Raw genomic sequence first — 19,826 nt, 5'->3', positions numbered from 1 at the left:
CTCGGCGGTGTAGTTGTCATTGTGAAGGTAATGTTGAGGTAATATTTATTTTTTCATAGCAAAAAGACTAATTTGATATATTTAAGAAGGGAATGTAAGAAGAATTCTACGTTCGCTTCTCGGCTTTGCCTATTCCATATTAGGTTGATAAGTTTGGATCTTGGTAGATTTTTTTGAAAGGGTTTGTCTTGTATTAAACCGATGTGGTGTCCGTATTACCTTCCTCACTCTCCAAGTTGGGCCAATGGGTCACTTGAGGTCGTTTCATGATCTTTGCTCACCGAGCATGCAGTGTCCATTAGGATTGGCAGAGTCGGGTTCCCACTACAAACAACCCATTCCTCGAACTCTCCAAGGATTCATTCATACTCATTCTTTCTGTCTCCGTCTCCGTCTCCCTCTCCGTCTCCCTCTCCGTCTCCCTCTCCGTCTCCTTCTCCGTCTCCCTCTCCGTCTCCCTCTCCCTCTCCCTCTCCCTCTCCCTCGCAGGTTGACTCCACTTTGTGCCTCCATGAGAGCCACCGCGGCGTTTTCACAATGGCGGGAAGCATTTTAATCCGAGTCGTTTCACCATTTGGATCACTGTGGCCCTAACCAAGATTGTAATCAAATTCACAGCAAAAATCGCGTTTCCTTTACACTGGACACGTCCCTGCACGTTCCCCGCACGCCTCCCTCTTCTTCACTCGATTTTAGAGCACGTGACATCACGTCGTCCCTCGTTAAAGAGCTTCGGAATGATGGTTGGGGGGGGTCGAGAAGGGATTCAATGGAAGGTGATGATTGAGATGAGACGACTCATGGAGTGGAGCGCGCGTCACGTTTTGGCGGGAAAAAGCGCGTGAGGCGCTCTCCCACACTCTCGGGATGATTGTGCGGAGGTGGAGAGATTCGATCTGGTGTTCTATCGCGTGTTTGTGTTTCCCCAGAGAATCTGAGCAACGTCTTGGACCCGATAAAGGCCGTGAGTGAGGATCACAATGAAGAGGATTTCTAATTGATTTTGTGGCGTTTTTCGCATCCTTCGAACGGCGGTTTTCGAATTTGCTAATCAGGATAGTGGAGGCAGAGAGCGAGTGGGGGGAATTGAAGAGCGAGGGATCGGATTGGGCGGGGGGAGGTGGTGGGCGTGGCTTGGAGGGACCCGCGGCTGTGATCGCGCCGCCGCCGCCGTCGTGAATTGTTGGACCTTCTCACGAGGAATTTGACAGGGCGAGAAAGAGAAGAAGAAGAAGAAGAAGAAGAAGACCAGGAGAGGACGGACGCGCGCGATCCTCAATGCGCCGTCGGTGCGCGTGGCCGTGCGCGGGACCATCATGCCGTTCACCATGGTTCCTGGGCGCTCCAGCATCAGGGGACAAGGCACGGCTCCGGGGCCGGCTCTGTCCCGGCCGGGCTTGCCCAGAGCCCGAAAGCGCCTCTTGTTGGCGCTCGGGGTGTCGCAGATGACCCTCGGATGCCTCATCGTGGCCGTGAGCTTCGCAGCGCTGGCGCTCACCACATCAGCACGTGTCCGCCACTCTTGCCCTTTCTGGGCCGGGTTTTCGGTGAGTACGCCACCTTTGCCCCCCTTGCCACAGCTGTTTACATGCCCCGCCGCGCTTACCTGTCACACCTGGTGTTTGCGTCATGATTACTCTTTATCCCGTACGTGGAGAAGCTAAGTGTTCGTGCGCACAGCGTACCGTGGACCCGTGATACTGTCCCCGTTCATGCAGTCCCTGGTTGTTGTTGGTTTCCCCTTGGGGACGGCCGACAGGTACACACACTCTCTTCTGAGCTGTCCAGCCTGGGTTCGAATCCCGACCGAACTATAAACTGCCATCCTGGTGTTTCACAGGCACGGCGATTCGTCAATGTGTGTGCCGTCGCTCCGATGAACGTTAAGGTGGCCGTCCCGACTGCCGGGATTAGTCGATGGGCGTTAAAGACCCCACGGTGTCTGACCTTGTCTTGTCTCGGTTCGGTGGACACACAAACTCTGCCTTTATTCCATGAATTCTTGTAAGGGGGGTCGTCACTAACCCTGCAGGTGGTTCGTGGTGCCGGAGATGGCTCGCCTAACCTTCGTGAAGGACACCTTGCGGTCTTTAACGCCCACTAACTGCGGGCGAGTCATCGCTGGCATCACGAACAAATTGTCAGATTCCTGTCACATTCTGTCGAATGTCAAGCCTGATCAGCTGGTTCGTGAAAGACTTCGGCCAAAAATGATCCTCGGCAAACCGGAGAAGAGGGTGGGAATAATTCGGACCGCAGCAGTGGTTGCAGTAGTCGACTGGCAATATGGCCAAGACACTTCGACTACTACTACTACTACGACCACCACTCTCAGCCCAAGATACGTGCACTCACCTCTTCGCCATACACCTGGTTTGAATCCTGACACGGCGGCATTATTTGGTGGATGTCAAAGACCCGAGAGCATCCTTCGTGAGGAGTAAGCGACCTATCGCCGGCACCACAGCCAAATTACAAATTCCTGCCCGAACTTTTGTCGAACGCAAGGCCTGGCCAGCAGGTTCGTGAAAGTCTTGGGCCCAACTTTCCTCGGGAACCCCACAAGAACGTGGGAGTAATTGTACTAGTAGTAGTAGTAGTAGTAGTAGTAGTAGTTGTCGTCTCACTTTTTCTGTTTTATTGACTAATTAGAGAAGAATCATGTTTTAATAATCCACCTCCCTCACTGTGCATAGCTAATAAATCGACGGTCCCTGAAACAATATCGATTCGTCGAAGTCACTCCCAACCTGGACACTCCTGGAGCTCGATATCCTCGAATTAATTTTCATTTTCCAGGTTTCCCAAATGTATCACATGAGGAAGAAGAACCTTCGTGCGCGATGCTCGTTGTCCTCATGGGATTCGATGCTCGAGTAACAGCATCACGAGGAATCATTTCTACAGAGTCACCCGAGGCTCATGGAGGAACCCTTCGTTAACTGTAAAAATAATTCCTCATGATCCATAACATACATCACATGCAGGACAAAGACAGAAGTAGATGGATCACCTTTACATAAATTACAATAACGTTAGTGGACTTGTGGACAACCAGTATCGGTGTATGGGATTTGGACCAGAGTTCCGTACATCATGAGCCAGGGCTTCACATGGGAACACCGTCGGAAGGAAAATACTTGCCGTACTCATTCCATTTATATTAGGGATGTCGTTTTCTTCTGTTGTGGTCATGAAGTAACCCAAAGTTCACAGGAGGTTTGTTGCCATATTTGCTTTGAGGGGAAACACTGAATTTTGGTCATCTTATTAACTTATCTGGAATTGGAATTGCAGATGAGGTATTGTCATCGTGTACCATCCGTTTGTCCGTCCGTCCGTTTCCTACTTCGACTTCTCCGGCCAAACCGCTGGGCCGATCTGGCTGAAATTTGGCGCCAAGGTTCCACTCCTGACTGGTAACGGGGATTGCAACGCTCGGTCCGGTCATGTGACTTCAAGTCGGTCAAAATGGTGGGCTTAGTTATTGCCTTCAGAAATCTTCTTCTCCAGACCCACCAGTCAGAATGCAACCAAATTTGGGTTACAACATTAGGACAGGATGGGGATGTTAAATTGCAGAGATATGCTGATCACGTGACCGGAAGTGTGTCAAAATTGCAGACTTGGAAAATTTTTGTGAAAATCATGTAAATTCCTTCAAAATTCTTCTTCTCCAGACCTCTCGGTCAAAATACTACCAAATTTGGGCTACAACATGAGGACAGGGCTATGATGTTAAATTGTGGAGGTCATTCTGATCACTTGACCGGAAGTGCGTCAAAATGGCAGACTTGGGAAGGAGGAGGAGAGGAGGAGATTGGGACCAAATTCTGTGCAGCGCGTTGGTGCTGCCAAAGCAGTCTCCTTGGCTATTGGGCATAATCCTGGACGGGTCGCCACTCCGACACAGGATACCAGCATGCTGGCACTCATTTTGCCGACCTCGGAAGGATGACAAGCAGAGTCAACCCCACCTGGTATTAATTCAACAGATGAGCAGGATTCGAACTCAGGACTCTAGGATCCATAGTCCACCACCTTAACCATTAAGCCAACACCACGCATAGACTTGGTAAATTTTTGGGAAAATCATGTAAATTCCTTCAAAAATCATTGTCTCCCAGACCCACCAGTCAGAATGCTACAACATTTGGGTTACAACATTAGGGCAGGGCCCAGATAAACTACAAGTCCAGTGGTCCAATTTTTTTTTTATTATCCTGTAATCACATGGTCATCAGTTGTTATTTATTACATCATCAGTGACGTCAATTGATATTTCCCCATTATTTCTGCACTATTGAAGTGCTCGCCTTTGGACTGACTATCATATTTACCCCGCAAGTGAGAGGTGGGGTTAAGCAATGTGGCACTTTCAAAATGATGTAATCCACCCCAGATTGTTCGGCATGTATGCGCAGAAACCCCTTGTGACGAAGTTCATCATGGCGGCTACGGATGTATTTCATGCCTGCCAGATAAGGATTGCAGCGTGTAACGACTGAAATTTTTTTAAAGAAGCCGAAAATACTTGCAAACGTACCTGCAAGAAAAGGGTGTGTCTCTGCACAACAAAAGATTTGAAGAATTTCCTGATAAACTCATCCAAAAAGTTGAAATATTGATGTCCGTACTGCAAAAACTCCTGACGGTGTGGGCCTGTAAAGGGCCCGGACGTTACCAGTCGGGCACGTTCTACACAAACTTTCATGCTTCTTAACACCGATGGGAAGATCATATCTGGAGCTTGTCGATGCACAGGATAAGTTTAAAATGATATTTCTTATTAATCCTGCTTGGGTGGAGGGGGAGGGGGTAGAAGGAGTGGTTGTTGTATAGGCTGTGAGGCCCGTTATCAACACATTTTTTGGTTGGTTCTGGGGCCACAAGAGAAACTAGAACGGCACTCTGTGGAGCGCATGTCCGCCAGTCTGAACAGTTCACGTTTTGAATCCCACTGACAGGCCGGATCTGGATCCGGACCTGAACTAAAATCGAATCAACTTGTTCTTGTCACCTACTCAACTCATCCACAATGTTTCATTTGAATCCGTCCATAACTTTTTGAAATGTTGTGCTATATATCGTTTTTGCCCCGACCTCTCAATGCTGAAGAATAACTTTAAAATTTCCAGTGTCCGGATCCAGATCTTCACCAAAATCGAATAAATTCGTCTTTGTCACACACACAACCTGCCCACCAAATTTTTGTCTGACTCTGTCCATAACTTTTTCAGATATCCTGCTCATAGACAAACAGATAGGGGTGGTTTTGGTAGAACGTGCATCGATTGTTGAAGGAAGCATCCATTCATGTGTGTGTGTGTGTGTATATATATATGTGTGTTATAACCACTGCCGCCGCTAGCTAATTCTATTAACAGGAAATGGTACCGACCCAACTCTTCTCTTCCATGATTCCTGTCTCTTATTCCTGTATTTCCGTGAGTTCGGTTTGCATTTAGGAACGGAACAATTATGGTTAACCATCCCGGAGTAGCCACTCTTTTTGTCTAAATGCTGAAAATTGTGTTTATTTAGAAGATTTGAATCACAAATTTTGTGTGAGTAACGACGGGTTAAAAGTGCCCGTCGAGCAGAACCGAGTCGGTGTAAACGCACGCACCGAGCATGCGGAAAAGGCCTCATTCAGCATCCATACGTCATTTTGAAAATGTCGTGTTGGTTCACTTTGTCTGTCGGTCCATCTCCAAACGTTGGTTTATGATTGAGGAACGACTTCATTTCAATTTGAATGATCCATTTTGAACATGAATCGGAACACGAACCTGCGGTTGAGCAGGATTTTGGCGCTGAATTTGGCAAATCGTACGGAGCCTGGTCCCGATCGCGCAAGCGCAAAGAGGAGGGACATTTTCTTTTTTTTTTCGAACCTGTCTGCCTGTCTGGCAGTGAAACAAAATTGAAAATCATTCCAAACAGGAAAGTTACTGTTTTTTTAAGGACGTCACAAAGGACACAAACAACAGGCATGAAAAACAAATTTGACGCATTAAATAAGGCGGTGTAAAAGAACCTACCTGTACATCAATGGCGGTAAACTTCCGAAAAATTTTGTTTCTACAACCATTAAAATCTTTATTTTACAGTATTTCAATTGAATTATGTACTTGAGCACTGGAGAACACAAATCGCTTTGTTGATACTTTCAAAAACCCCTTGGTTTAGCACTAACCTGGACAAAATATTACAGGAATTTACATCATCTCGACCAATCAAATTTGCTGTTCGCTGACACTCCACATGTCCTTTTGTTTTTTTTCAAGACTGCATGGGGGTAAAGTATTCTGTGAACTCTCTAGTTTATTTATCTCTTGATTGTCAAATTCATTTAAGACTTATTGTTTTGCTTCGTTGAAGAACTTAACCACCTCCGGCTTTCTGACGGGTCTCTCGAGTTGGTGCAGAGGTAGGGATGCTTACCTTTGAGCTGTTTAGTTTGGGTTCGGTTCCCAAGCCGACTGGTGCATTTTGTGCTTCACAGCCACAGGCCGAGTAGAGTGTTGTACTGCTGAGTGTGCTCCACCTCGGTTTGACGTTAAGTTGGTCGTCTCCTTTATTTTCCTTAGCTGCTCGACGTTAATGACCCATCGGTGTTTTTTGTGAAGAGTAGGCATCTTGTCTCTGGCAACCTGAAGAAATTACAAATTCCAGCCCAAATCAGTTCCATTCGAACGTCACGCCTGAACAGCCTGTTTGTGGAAGACTTCGTGGGAAATCTCTCATAGGCTGAACCTATAAAAAAAGGTTGAATAATTGGTGCTGTTAAAGAAAGTAGTTGTAGTGTGACTTTCAGCATCGTTGCTTCTACATTCGTACAAAAAAAAGTCTGTGCCTTATTAGCAGCGTCTCGCGTAGCGAACGCTGCTCATAGAGAGCTCGGCGTTGTTCTTCTTCTTCTTCTTGTTGTTTTTCTTCTTGTTCTTCTTGTTCTTCTTCTTGTGAAGACAAAACCTTAACCTCTAGGATTCGGCTCTTGTATATACAATATCCGGATCTCCTTCACTACTAAGCACATGTACACATCCTCACATTGATGGTGCCTTTTGAGAGTGTCTATCATGAACTTTTAAATATATTCGGACATTTGCTTTAAAGTTTCGAAAAGTTCATGTTACTATTAAAATATTATTCCATTTATTGTATTGTAAATTCGTAAATACACAATTTATTTTGTAACTGCACGATATATCGTAAATGCGTAAATACATTTCGACGGGTCTCGCTATTGGCTGAATCAAGGCACGTGACGAAATATCGGAAGTTGTTTTTTTTTTTGTTGTTTTTTTGTTTTGTTTTTTTTAGCCGACAAAACCTTTAGGACGCTGCTCTTGGACACATTTGTCCTTGTTTTTAAACAAAGAAAAATCTCACTTGGAGATTTGACATTAACCACAGCAAAGGGAATTTCTTTTAACTTTGGAAAGTTGTAAACTTGGATGATTCCGTTTTTTGTTTTTTTTTGTTCCTTCTCCAACTATGATACCACTCTTCAATTCCCTTTCAAACTACTTACTTTACTTGCTTACTTGATGAGCTTTCTTAACTCCGGCAACACATGTGTCAAGAGCAAACCAAACAGCTGATTTTAAGTTTTCAGTTTTGTAGTCAAACTTTACGAGAGCTTCAGGGCATTTGAACGCCGTGGCCAGGTCTCAACTTGCATTTAGCAGATCTACTTTTGGGCTGCTGAGGTTACAGTTATGAGGAGCTCACATTTCAGGCACGGCTCGATGGCCCAGACCGTTCCCTATGATATACCGTACTCTATTACAGATCATTGCTTCCTCTGAAGCAGTTTCTTCACAAGCATTATCATGGGCGGTTTGCCATCCCTCTCCCAGCAGTAGTTAAGGCAGGAATTTGTAATTTGTCCGTGGTGCCGGCGATAGCTTGCCCACTCTTCGCGAAGGACGTTGTGGAGATCTTTAACATGCACCAATAAATGTCGGCAGATGGGACATCCAGTTTAATGGCCATCCAAGTGACAGCACACACATCGATGAACCAGCTTGCCTGTGAAACATCGGGGTTTCAGTTTGTAGCTGTGTCCAGATTAAAACCCAGGCTCGACCTCTTCAAGGCAAGTCCAGAATGTTAATATACATAATCTTGCTGATTGAGAGGTTGCCCTTTGTGTAACCTATTAACTTGTATACAATGGAGTTAAAACCCCTTTGCTTCAATCATTAATTAAGATGTTCAATACTTGCCGAGCTGATTGACATCCAATTGATCATCTTGTCAATAATATGTAATCACGACTTCATGTTGCAGTGTTCAATTGTGACTTCGTGTGGGTTCAAATTATTTGCCTGTAGTTGATGATTGAAATGCCTGGCCAGATAGCTTCAATGTGTACGCACTCACCTTTGAGCTGTCTACCCTGAGTTTGAATCTCGACCGAGCTATAAACTGTCATCCCAGTGTTTCCCATGCAGATGCATCAATAAGTGTGCCATCCAGCTGAAGGACTTAAGCCAGAGGACTGGTAGCATTTTGCTCTCTACCGCGACTCACAGACACCTGAATAGGGGAGGGGTGATGGTAGCTGGAGCAAGTATAGCCAGCCGCCTGCATGACGTTCACAGGTTAATCTGTGATTAAACTCCATGTCTTTATCGGGCGAGCCTTTGAGTGATATTTTTTCAGCTGCCGATGAGGATAAATTGGCAAGTATATGAACTTTCTGTAAATTCATTTCGGGGAGAATCGTCGGCATTCAGCAAGATTAATGAATTCATTGCAGACGCTGAGGACTGTGTGCCATACATGGAGTGGCTGGCCCAGTACTTCATCACTAATTACATTGAAGATGCAGGCAATAGCGTGCTGTTTTACTCAGTGTTTGTGGATCTCAAACATATGGTCTCGCGCATAGTCGAGTGTCGCCTACCAAAGCATCTGACAGAACCTTGATTCAAAGAACTCTGTGATCTGATGTCGATGATGTAGGATTGTATCCTGTTGAGGTTTTGGACAACATTTATACCATGTGTGGTGTCAGTTCTGCTAATAGGGGAATCCACATCATGGTAGCAAATTTGGACATGGATGGTAAAAAATGTCAAAATGCAGGTTGATATACAGGAGCCTCTATTTCAGTGATGAGTGTGAAGTCGTATAAAGAGATCTGGTCTAAATCTTTGGCAGTGGACAAATCTGGTGCTGTTTTACATGCATGCAAGGGTGAGCAGATCAAAGTGGTTGGAACTATTGATGTTGTACCATATGATGGCAATATGATCCACATAACCTCTCATGATCGTAAATGCGGAGTCAGCTCAAGCCTCAAAGGACATGACTGGCTGAAGGTGTTCAAGCTGAAGTGGCCCGATTATTTGTCAGATTGGGGTGTCTTCATCACATAAACCTGCAGTGGAACAGTACCCAGAAGCTTTTCAGAGCCAACTAGGCAGAGTGAAGAGTATGACTGCTAAAATCCATGTGCATCCATTGGCTCAACCTAAATTTTTCAAACCGTGGTCAGAGCCCTATTGCCATGAAGGGGAAGCTTGAACTTGAGCTTGAATGCCCACAAAAGGAAGGGATTATAGAACCAGTAGACTTCTCAGAATGGGCAGCACCAATAGTGCATGTCCGAAAAAGTGATGGCCAAGTCCAGAAATGAGGTTATTATACGCTAACTGTAAATCAAGCAGCAAAACAACATAGCTATTCCATTGCAGGAATTGAAGATTTGTATGCCACCATAAATGGAGGACAGACTTCTACAAAGCTTGATCTCAGCAGTGCTTTTTATTTTATTTTTGCATATCAAGTCGAGGCTCGTGTAAGATCTAGTACACAGAAACGTATAACAAGGCAGGACACAGTAGGGGTGGGAGAGGGAAGCACAAAATAGTGGTGAACAAGACATTCGGACATCTGTGGAATGGAGAGCGATGGGGCGGGATTAACGGGGGAAGTAAAACTCAAGATTTTGGATGGGGGAAGATAAGAGATGGTGATGAACAGCTGTTTTGAAGACCTGGAGGGAGGAGTTATGCCTGGTATGGCTTAATGGTCGGGGTGGTGGGCTTGGGATCCTATGATCTTGAGTTCAAACTCCACTCGGCTGTTGAATTAATGCCAGGTGGGGAAAACTCTGCCTGTCATCCTTCCAAGGTCAGCAAAATGAGTGCCAGCATGCTAGTATACTGTGTCGGAGTGGCGACCCGTCCAGGATTGTGCCCAATAGCCAAGGAGACTGCTTCGGCAGCACCAACGCTCTGCACAGAGTATGGTCCCGATGGAAGGATGAAGGAGGAGTGGGATTGAAGAGAGTGTGGAGTTTGTTCCAGAGGTGGGAAATAAAGAGGAATGAAAAAGTGAAGGTGAGAAGTGATTCTTGATTTTGTCAGTTTTACCAGAAGAGGGTTTTTGGTGGACTTTGAGCACCCTGAGGAAATATAGGGGGGACAAATCACAGACAGAGCAGGGGGGCAAGGCCGGAGAGGAGATGGTAGAAGACAGAAAGACCACCAACCTGCCTCTGTTGAGAGAGTGAGATACCCAAAGACTCAGCTTCATCGCAGGAGATGCCAATGATCTTAAAAGCCTTGGTTTCCACAGCGTGAAGTCGAGCTAGGTGTGAGACAGGAGCACCCGCCCAGAGGGCGGAGCAGTATTCCATCAGACTGCGGATGAAAAGCTTTGTCAGTGGTTAGAAGCTCAGGTGTGCAGAGGAAGGACTTTGCACGACGTAGGATGCCCAGTCGGCGACTGGCTTTGGAGGCCAGCTTGGAGATGTGGCTTTCCCAGGAAAGATCGTGGCAGATAGTGAGACCCAGAAGCTTGAAAGAAAGGACTTCTCCCAGGGGATTGTTGAGAAACTAGATGGGTGGCGGGTTCCAGACGGTCCTTTCGGAGAGACATGGTGAGGGTTTGAGATTTGTCATTATTGAAAGATATATTCCACATGTTGGACCAGCGTTGGATTTTATCCAGATTTGCAGAGAGTGAAGAGGCTGCTGCCTGCCGATCAGAGGGATGAGATGGTATGGCAGAGGGTGGAGTCATCAGCAAAGAGATAAAGTTGATTTTTCAGGGAATCTGATTTTCCAGGCTTACTTGCTGAATGAGGCATAAAAGGATTGGTTTGCTTTTTTTAAATGACCGAATGCCCTTCCTGATGGCAACTCTTTCGTCCCCTCTGACGACACACAGGGATATGGTGTATCTTCTCAACAGGGCCACACACCGGGATTTACCGTCAAAGGAGCTTTCACCAAGTATTAACTCAGGGTGGGGGGGGGGGGGGTCGACACTGATCCAACCAAGGTGTTCTAGTTTTGTATTTTTAATTAATTTTCTGAAATTTGTGGAATTTGTTTTTCACTTGGAAGTTGTGGGGTACGATGTGAAAATGAAGGTGGAAAAAAGTTTGATTTTATATAATTTAATTCCAGGCAATACATAAACATTTTTTTATGGCCAAGAAAATTGGACAGAGGTGTCCTCCACCAGACGGCAGTCTCCTTTGGTTAACCTGAGGCGGTCCCTTCGGGTGGGTGCCTGGAATGTACTATCCCTAAGAGAGGCTGATCACTTGTCTCTGTTACCATCTGAGCTCAAGCGTTTGGACATCAGTATTGCAGCACTCTCTGAGGTTCAGAGACCGGATTGCAGCGAGATCATGGTGGGTGGTTACACCAACTATTGGACTGCTAATTCTGATGGTTACCATGCTCAAGGAGTTGCTGTAGCTGTGTCCAATATGCTGACTCCAATGATAATTGAGGTAACACCGGTCAACAAGCGTATTATGAGACGAAGGATTCGTCACTCCTTGGGTGTTGTTTCCCTGGTCTCTGTCTATGCTCCAACTGAAGCGAGTGATCTCACCATGAAGGACACATTCTATTCCACACTCGAGTCTGTGGTTGATCAGTGCCCTGGGTGAGACACTCTTCTCATGTTGAGGAATTTCAATGCATCGACTGGAACTGATAGGGATGGTTATCAGACACGTGTTGGTCCCCATGGGTCTGGAACTGTGAACCAGAAAAGCACTTGGTTCCTTGACTGCAAGAAGTCATGGACTTGGGGTGGCTAATTCATGGTTTCAGCGCCCACAAGCTCATTGCTGAACTTGGTATTCCAACGCTGGCGGTGTGGCAAAGAAGATTGACCAGGTGCTCGTTGGTGGTCGCTGGAGGATGATCCAGAACTGCAGGGTCTACCGGAGTGCTCAGTTCCTCAATACTGACCACAGGCTTGTTGTAGCAACTCTAAAGCTGCACCTTAAATCCTGGAGAATGGTACCATCCCAGCCTAGGCTGGATGTTGGCAAGCTCAAGGATGAGAGGGTAGCTGAGGAGTTTGTAAACAGATTGAGTGGACATTTGGGGGGTCTGTGTGCATTGGTGAATCCTGAAGAGTTGTGGAGTGTCTTCAAGACCACTGTCTTTGATGTTGCTGGTGGATGTCTTGGAACTCACTGTGGGGTGACGAAGAATCTTTTCTCTCAAGGGACACTGGATACCATTGACCAGTCGCAGGACCAGGCTTAATGGCAGAGCTGAGTTGTTCAGGGAGTTGAAGCATAAAACTGTGCGTGTGATGATGGTGGACAAGGAGGTCGATGTGTGAGGAATCTGTGAGGGGGTAGAGCATCACCTGTGGTCAAGTGATTCTCATCCTGCTTATGGGGGAATTCACGCATTGCATGTACTGCAGTGAGAGCAGAGAGTGATAGGCTCTTGACAGAGGAGTCTGAAGTGAAGGCCCGCTGGGCCGGTTACTTTGAGTGGCTGTACCAGGCTGATCCACCAAGCTGTTGAGTTGGATGGCGGGGTGTTACTCTCCCTATTGCTGATCTTCTAATCAACTGTGATCCACCTTTGCTTGTGGAAACACAGGATGCGGTGAACCGGTTGAAGTGGGGTAAAGCTGTGGCATCCATGCTGAACTTCTCAAGGCTGGTGGAAATGCTGTACTTGTGTCTTTGCATGTAGTTCTGTGTTCTGCCTGGAACACAAGCATCATCCCAACTGACTGGAAGAGGGGCCTTGTTGTCCCTCTCTGGAAAAGGAAGGGTGATCGCCAGGACTGCAACAACTACCGAGGGGTGATGCTGCTCTCAGTGCCAGGAAAGGTCTTTGCTCAGATAATTCTTGATAGGGTTCGCCACCATCTACTTGGGCACGAGCGCCCAGAGTAGTCTGGCTTCACACCAAAGAGGTCAACAATTGACTGTGTACTTTCGCTTCGGGTCCTCGCCAAACGCAGATGAGAGTTTTGGCAGGGGCTGCTTGCAGCCTATGTTGATCTCCGTAAAGCGTTTGATTCAGTGAATTAGGATTTCCTCTGGAGGATTCTTTGTCTTCGTGGGGTGCCACCAAAACTGATCAGTCTCATGTCTGAACTATACTCTGGAACTGAGAGTATTGTGAGATGTGGTGATTCCATCTCCGACTTATTTCTGGTTGTTACTGGAGTTCATCAGAGGTGTGTACTGGCCCCCACTCTTTTCGGCGCTTGTTTGGACTGTATTTTGGGGAGGATGTCGGAGAGATCAAGCTGCGGTGCATCGTTTGGGAAGGTGAAGATCTCTGACCTTGATTTCGCAGATGATGCAGTCATCTTTGCAGAGACTCTGGATATTCTTTTGGGGCCCTTCAAGGTGCTAAATGAGGAGTCTGAGCCACTGGGAAAATGGGTTTCCTGGGTCAAAACTAAGATCCAGGCTTTCAATGACTTATTGGGTATGCTGTCTTGTCTGTATCTGTTTGCGGTGAGGATGTTGAGGTCATGGAGAGATTCACGTACCTTGCCAGTGATATTCATGTCTCTGATGGCTGTGAGCCAGCGGTCAATAGATGTCTTGGTCAGGCTTGGGGAGTTATGGATTCACTGGATCATTGGGTGTGGTGCTCTCTGTACCTGTGCAGGAGGATGACAGTCCGAGTCTTTTGGTCATTGGTGCTTCCATTCTTGCACTATGGATGTGAGACTTGAACCCTGACCAGGGATCTGAGATGGAGACTTAATTAATTCCTTTGGTGCCAGGTCTCTTCAGAGAATCCTTGGCTGGCGTTCTTTGGTCTGTGTCCAACGATCAGTTGCTGAGAGAGACTCAAATGAGATTTGTTACCTGCATAATCTATGCGTCAGCTGTGGCTTTATTGACATGTGGCTTGTTTTCTTGACACTGATCCTGCTCACTAATTTGTCTCAGCGAGGAGCTTCATGAGTCGAGGAGGCCGTTGGGCCAAGCACTTGCTTCGTGGTTTCAGCAGGTTGATCAGCATCTCAGGGAGATGGTGATGGGCCAGTCATCTGCCTGGGGGATGGCCAGACGGAGGCCCCTGGATTACCGGCGGAAAGTGGACGCAGCGATGCGCTGCTTCGATGCATGTTCCCATACCTGACCTGACGTGATTGTTCCCTCTATCTTCCAGTCCCTGCTACTGCAAAGCATCCACATCACATGAGACAGCCGCCACCATGCTTCGTAGTAGGGATGGTTATAGATGGGTGATGAGCTGTGCTCGGTTTCTGCCAGACGTCGTGCTTGCCATTCATTCCAAAGAGTTCAATTTTCATGTCATCAGAACGCAGAATCTTTTGCATCATGCTCTCAGTCTTTTCCCTCCCTTTTTGCAAACTCCAGGTGTGCTATCATGTGGCCATTTCTCAGGAGTGGCTTCAGTCTGGCGACTTTCCCATAAAGGCTAGATTTGTGAAGTGCTGCAGAAACTGTTGTCCTTCCGGCACGTTCTCCAATCTCAGCCAAGTAATTCTGTTAGAGTGGTCATTGGGTTCTTGGTCAGTTCCCTGATCAAGGTCATTCTTGTCCCGGTTGCTCGTTTTAGTCAGATGGCCAGCTCTAGGAAGAGTCTGTGTCGTTCCATGTTGTTTCCATTTCCTAATGATCAAGCTCACTGTGCTCTTGGGAACTTTCAACATTCCAGAAATCGTTTTATACCCTTCCCCAGATCTATGCTTCCTCACAATTCTATCTCTGTCTGACATGAACTGTCATCTCTGGGACCTCATATCGAAAGGTGTTTTTCTTTAAAAATCATGTCCAATAAATTTAATTGGCCACAGGTGGACTCCAATCAAGTTGTGGAAACATCTCAGGGATGATCAAAGGAAATTGGATGCACCTGAGCTCAATTGAGTGTCATTGCAAAGGGGTTGAATACTTATTGATGCAAAACATTTTAGCTTTTCATTTTTAATTAATCTGTTAATTTAAAAAAAAAAAATCCACTTTGTCATTATGGGATAATTTGTGTAAATGAGTGACAAAAAAAAATCTCAATTTAATCCATTTTACATTCAGGCTGTAACACAACAAAATGTGAAAAAGTCAAGGGGTGTGAATACTTTCTGAAGGCACTGTATAAATTGCATATGAGACTGTGTGGGGGGTGACATTTTGGAGAAAGATGTCATTAAAAGTCAACCGGGGAAGAGGAAAAAAGTAGAATAGGAATTTCGAGGGGATAAGGAGGAGGTGGAATAAAAAGGGAAACTTCTTGAAAGTGGAATGGCCTTCAGTGGAGCACTGATAGGCCCAATCTGGATCTGGACCTGAACGAAAATAGAATTAGCTTTTTCTTGGCATATAAAAAAAACACATCCACCAAGTTTTGTCATAATCTGTCCACAACTCGTTGAGATATGATGCGATAAGATTGTTGTTGGCCCTTTCAATGCTGAATAATCGCTCTAAAACTTGTCGGAGCTGGATCCGGATCTTCACCAAAAGTGATTCAATTGGTCCTTGGCACACACCCAATCCATCTACCGAGCTTCATCTGAATCCATCTATTAGTTTTTGTGATATCATACACAGACAGACAGACAGACAGACAAATAGACAAACAGGGGTTAAAGCATAACTTCCTTCCACCTTCGGTAATTGTGTCACGGTTCCTCCATTCGATTCAACTTAAAAGGTGGACTTGTTTCACAGGCAAGCAGTTGTAAAATGATGTCGATGTACTTGTTTTTTTTCGAATAGTGATCTTGGGCTCACAGTGGAGCTTGTACTTAAATCACGTGCAGGACAAAGACGCAAGGAAACATCGATGTACTGAAACATGAACTACAAGGACATTCGTCGACAAAGAACAAACATGTATCGCATATATGGGCTTTGAATCCAGGGTTCACTCCACCATTAACTCAGGGTTTTGAGAGGAATGTTATCACAGGCAACCAGGTGTGAATTTTCACTCACCCTGCCAATCCATTATTGCGACTACCTGACAAGCATTGTAGTTTGAGACAATGACGTTGTGGTAGTCTGCATTCTCTTACTCCGATCCTTCCGAGATGTACGTGTCACCATCAAAATGTGTCGCAGCTCTCGAGCCATTTGGAATCTTTTTTGCCTGAGATAATGTTTCATCAAAGGCATGCAGTCAAAGCCGAGACAGGCTATCAAAATTGCAATTTTTTCGGCTATAATTGCTTGCTTTACGAGGAGCCTGTTTGTGACGTCTTATGGCCGATGGTTGGCACATCAGTCAGTGTGTTTTCGAGCTTATTAAGGTCACAAATTGTGTTTTGGTATAAGGGTTCAAATATTTCACTGAATTCGGCCAATAGTGAACCTGTTGACTGAGTGTTGCTTCATAATCCATATCGACACTTTACTTCCTAGGAAGCGTGCAAATCCAGATGGAATGTTGTGTGCAAATCCATTGGGACCACATCACCTGTTGGTGCTGTGGTCAAATATAAAGTACTGCACCTGTTGCCCATTTCAGTGCAAATAAATATTGTATTTTTGGTTGCTTGTTGGTCTTCCGTTTCATCCTGATATATTCAAAGGATAATCGCGACGGGTTTTTACAAGCAATTTTTGCTGTGATTTGTCATTTACTGCACTTTCGGAAAAACTGCCTCATCCTGATGCTGTTACCGTGCATTGTGTATCCTTGTATAAGTGCACTTTATCTCAGTTTAGCAATTCATACATTTATTATGTACACAAAAATGGCTGAATATTTGGTTTTGCGTCCTTCCCCCACCTTCACCTTATACGTGCCCCATATAGGTCTCATCTTTTCTTTTTTCTCTCTCTCTCTCTCTCTCTCTCTCTCTCTCTCTCTCTCTCTCTCTCTCTCTCTCTCTCTCTCTCTCTCTCCCTTTCTCTCTCTCTCTCTCTCTCTCTCTCTCTCTCCCTTGCCACATCCCTTTCCCTTCCTTTTCGTATTTAACACCCCTCATCCCCCCTCCCTCCACCACGTACATCATCTTTGTGTAGCTGTGGAAACACAGTGGAAAAAAAAGTGCTCTTACAGTATGAAAGATGTCAAAAGGACTCTTTAACAAACATCTCTGGAGCTCAGGGCCTCAGGCAGGATGAGCCCCTGACGATATACTGAGCTTGGATGCCGTTTCCCTTGATGCCCTCATTTTTTCTCGAACCATGCCAACATAACAGCTATCCGATTGTTAAGGCAAGGGTTAACTCGGGCATATTTTCTTCCAGTGGTGCATGCTCTCTTGAGATACAGGCCTGGCTTGGTACGCTTGCCCGCAAAATGTATTTAGCTCTGATGGTTGCAAACTGACCTCTTCTCTAATGGCTTATTATCTGTTGGCTTGTACGTTATGTACGGCACAGGATTAACTGGGAATGTATTCAAATGCGGTTAAAAAAAAAACAAATTAAAAACTTTTGGCGGAATGAAGCGTTGAATGAAGTCGGTGGTGGACGTTTCCACGGGGTTTAAGTAACCGGTGGTCGGACTCGGTTTGATCTCACGCCTCAAAAGATGCCCTGGCTCGTAAACGAGTGGCCTTCGCTTACGGATAATGTACTGCATGGCAGAGGCATATCGTCCCTCTCTCTGGGCCATGTGCAATTCCCATTTCTCAACCGGGCCTGTGTCACACTTCCTGCCTTTGTCCTGAACTATACTGGTCGTCGTTAACTTGATAATTCTGTTCCTTTGATGCCATTTCTGCATGAACTGCTTGGTGCCCCAGGGATTTATGATTTTCCTCTGACAGGATTGTTTTTTTTTTACTTTTTATTGTTTTCTACTTTGATCCATTGCATTACTAGGTAAGTTCAGTACCAGCTTGTCCAGGGAACATGAAGATGAGATCATTTTCTAGCATATTCAAGTCTGTTGGACTCTCAGTGAATGCCCTCATCGGTAGAAGCTTTATCTCAGATTGACTTGCCCGGTACAGCTTCATCTGTCACTGATATATATATATATATATATATATATATATATATATATATATATATATATATATATATATATATATACATATACATATGTATATATCTCAATCACCCACTTACCTTTGAACTGCATTAGCTCAATGCTGGTTTATTGTAAATGTCCAACTCGATTTGAACCCCTAAAATAGATCAGGATCTGATTATAAACTGTCCTCGGGGTTCAATTGCTCGTGTTCACCATCTCTCTACTATGATAATTTCATGAAAGGTACTGATAGATGGGTTCACTGCTTGTTCACTGCGGTTCACTTAATGGATTTCTGAACCTGTTTGGGGATTATTGCAAGAATGTAAAGCAAAAAAAATTGTCATAAAAGCACCTTCAAGGTTCATAAATATGGAAAAATAATCAATTCTGAGCTATTATATAAGTGCGCACGTGTTCTTTGGAAGCACTCTGCTGTCATTCACGGCAAACACAGAACACAACTTCCATGTGTGTGTGCGAAAGAGGTGTGTTTAAATATCAGAGAGTTCGGTGCCATAATCGTATTATTTTGTGCAGGTTGTTGGTGTAACAACTGAGAGAAAAATGGTTTTGGGATTGGTTTCTTTAGCTTCCCGAAGGATGTACCGTGATTAGAAAGCTCTAGATGCGCAACATTAAACGGGAGACTTTCACTGCACTGAAGCACGGCGGTGATTACCATGAGAGAAATGTTGAAGATCTGGCAAGAATTGGCTGCCACAGAGGAATAAACCTATTGAATCCAGATGCTCGCCCCCAGATTATTCAAAATAGGTGGGAAATCAAACCCCAAAGGTTGGGAGGAAAAGGATGTGAAAAATGCAGTTCAATCACCGCCGAGGTCGGCGATGTCGAGTTGGAACCGCCATGGTTGGAAAGGGTGGAACTAAAAGGACGACACTGTCGGATTGGTGTCTATCCTTTAAAAGTAAATACATAATAATGCACCTGCAGTATTTGCTTTGCATGATCAAACACAGTCCCAATTGGTTTTGCATCATCATTTTGTATCATCTGTCATATGCCAGAAGGGATTTCAAAGGGAAATATTGTAGCCTCCTGCTAAAGCAAACATAGACCAACCAGCATGGTTCTGGTCTCTTTGCTTTTTAGACATTTGCAAGTCAAAGAGGTATATAAGTAGAGAGACCATAACTGTAAGGGTCTAACCGCTTGGCCACTCTTGTGAGATGCTCACAGCAAGACAGTCATTCGGATCGCTTCCACCTTGTCTGAACCTTCATACATTCTGAATTCATTTCGGAACTATCACTTTGTGATCCTTCAAACAGAACTCCTACCAGAGATGCAAATCGATCCAGTTTTTAAATTTATTTATTTTTTACCTTTGCTCTACCCTTTACACAAATATCCTGAAGTTGTACAATTGTTCCCGATAAATGACCCTTCTTATTTCCTGCAAATACCTCTGTACCGTAACAGAGATGACCGATCCACCTTGCACTGAACAAGCACATCCTCACCCATCTGGCAAACATGCTGAAGCTGCGACTCCTTTTTTGTCTGCAGATCGGGAGTAAATAGGAAACCAGTCAACCACCTATTCATTACTCTCCCTTCGTAATGAACATCATGCAGATCCACCAA

At 45.2% G+C, this 19,826-nt stretch overlaps 1 protein-coding gene across 7 annotated transcripts in view; it reads left to right on the top strand.

Moving 5' to 3' along the window:
* The first annotated feature begins 1,128 nt into the window (after positions 1 to 1,128).
* Positions 1,129 to 19,826, top strand: part of LOC147030900 (protein ENTREP2-like) — a 312,148-nt gene continuing 293,450 nt past the window's right edge. For 3 of the 7 annotated variants that reach the window (XM_085875461.1, XM_085875460.1, XM_085875458.1), the window contains exon 1: positions 1,133 to 1,547. In XM_085875461.1, coding sequence (XP_085731587.1) covers positions 1,317 to 1,547 — 231 coding nt within the window. In that variant the 5' untranslated portion in view covers positions 1,133 to 1,316. Of the gene's footprint in view, positions 1,548 to 19,826 lie in introns of all 7 variants that reach the window. The other 4 variants (XM_085875457.1, XM_085875456.1, XM_085875459.1 and 1 more) reach the window with 3 other exon arrangements.

This window comes from Eptatretus burgeri, chromosome 3 (assembly GCF_056783735.1).
Source record: "Eptatretus burgeri isolate ZD-2024b chromosome 3, Ebu_testis_v1, whole genome shotgun sequence".
Classification (NCBI taxonomy): Eukaryota; Metazoa; Chordata; class Myxini; order Myxiniformes; family Myxinidae; genus Eptatretus; species Eptatretus burgeri.
Note: the sequence above shows the minus strand (reverse complement) of the source record. Positions and strands in the feature narration are given on the sequence as shown.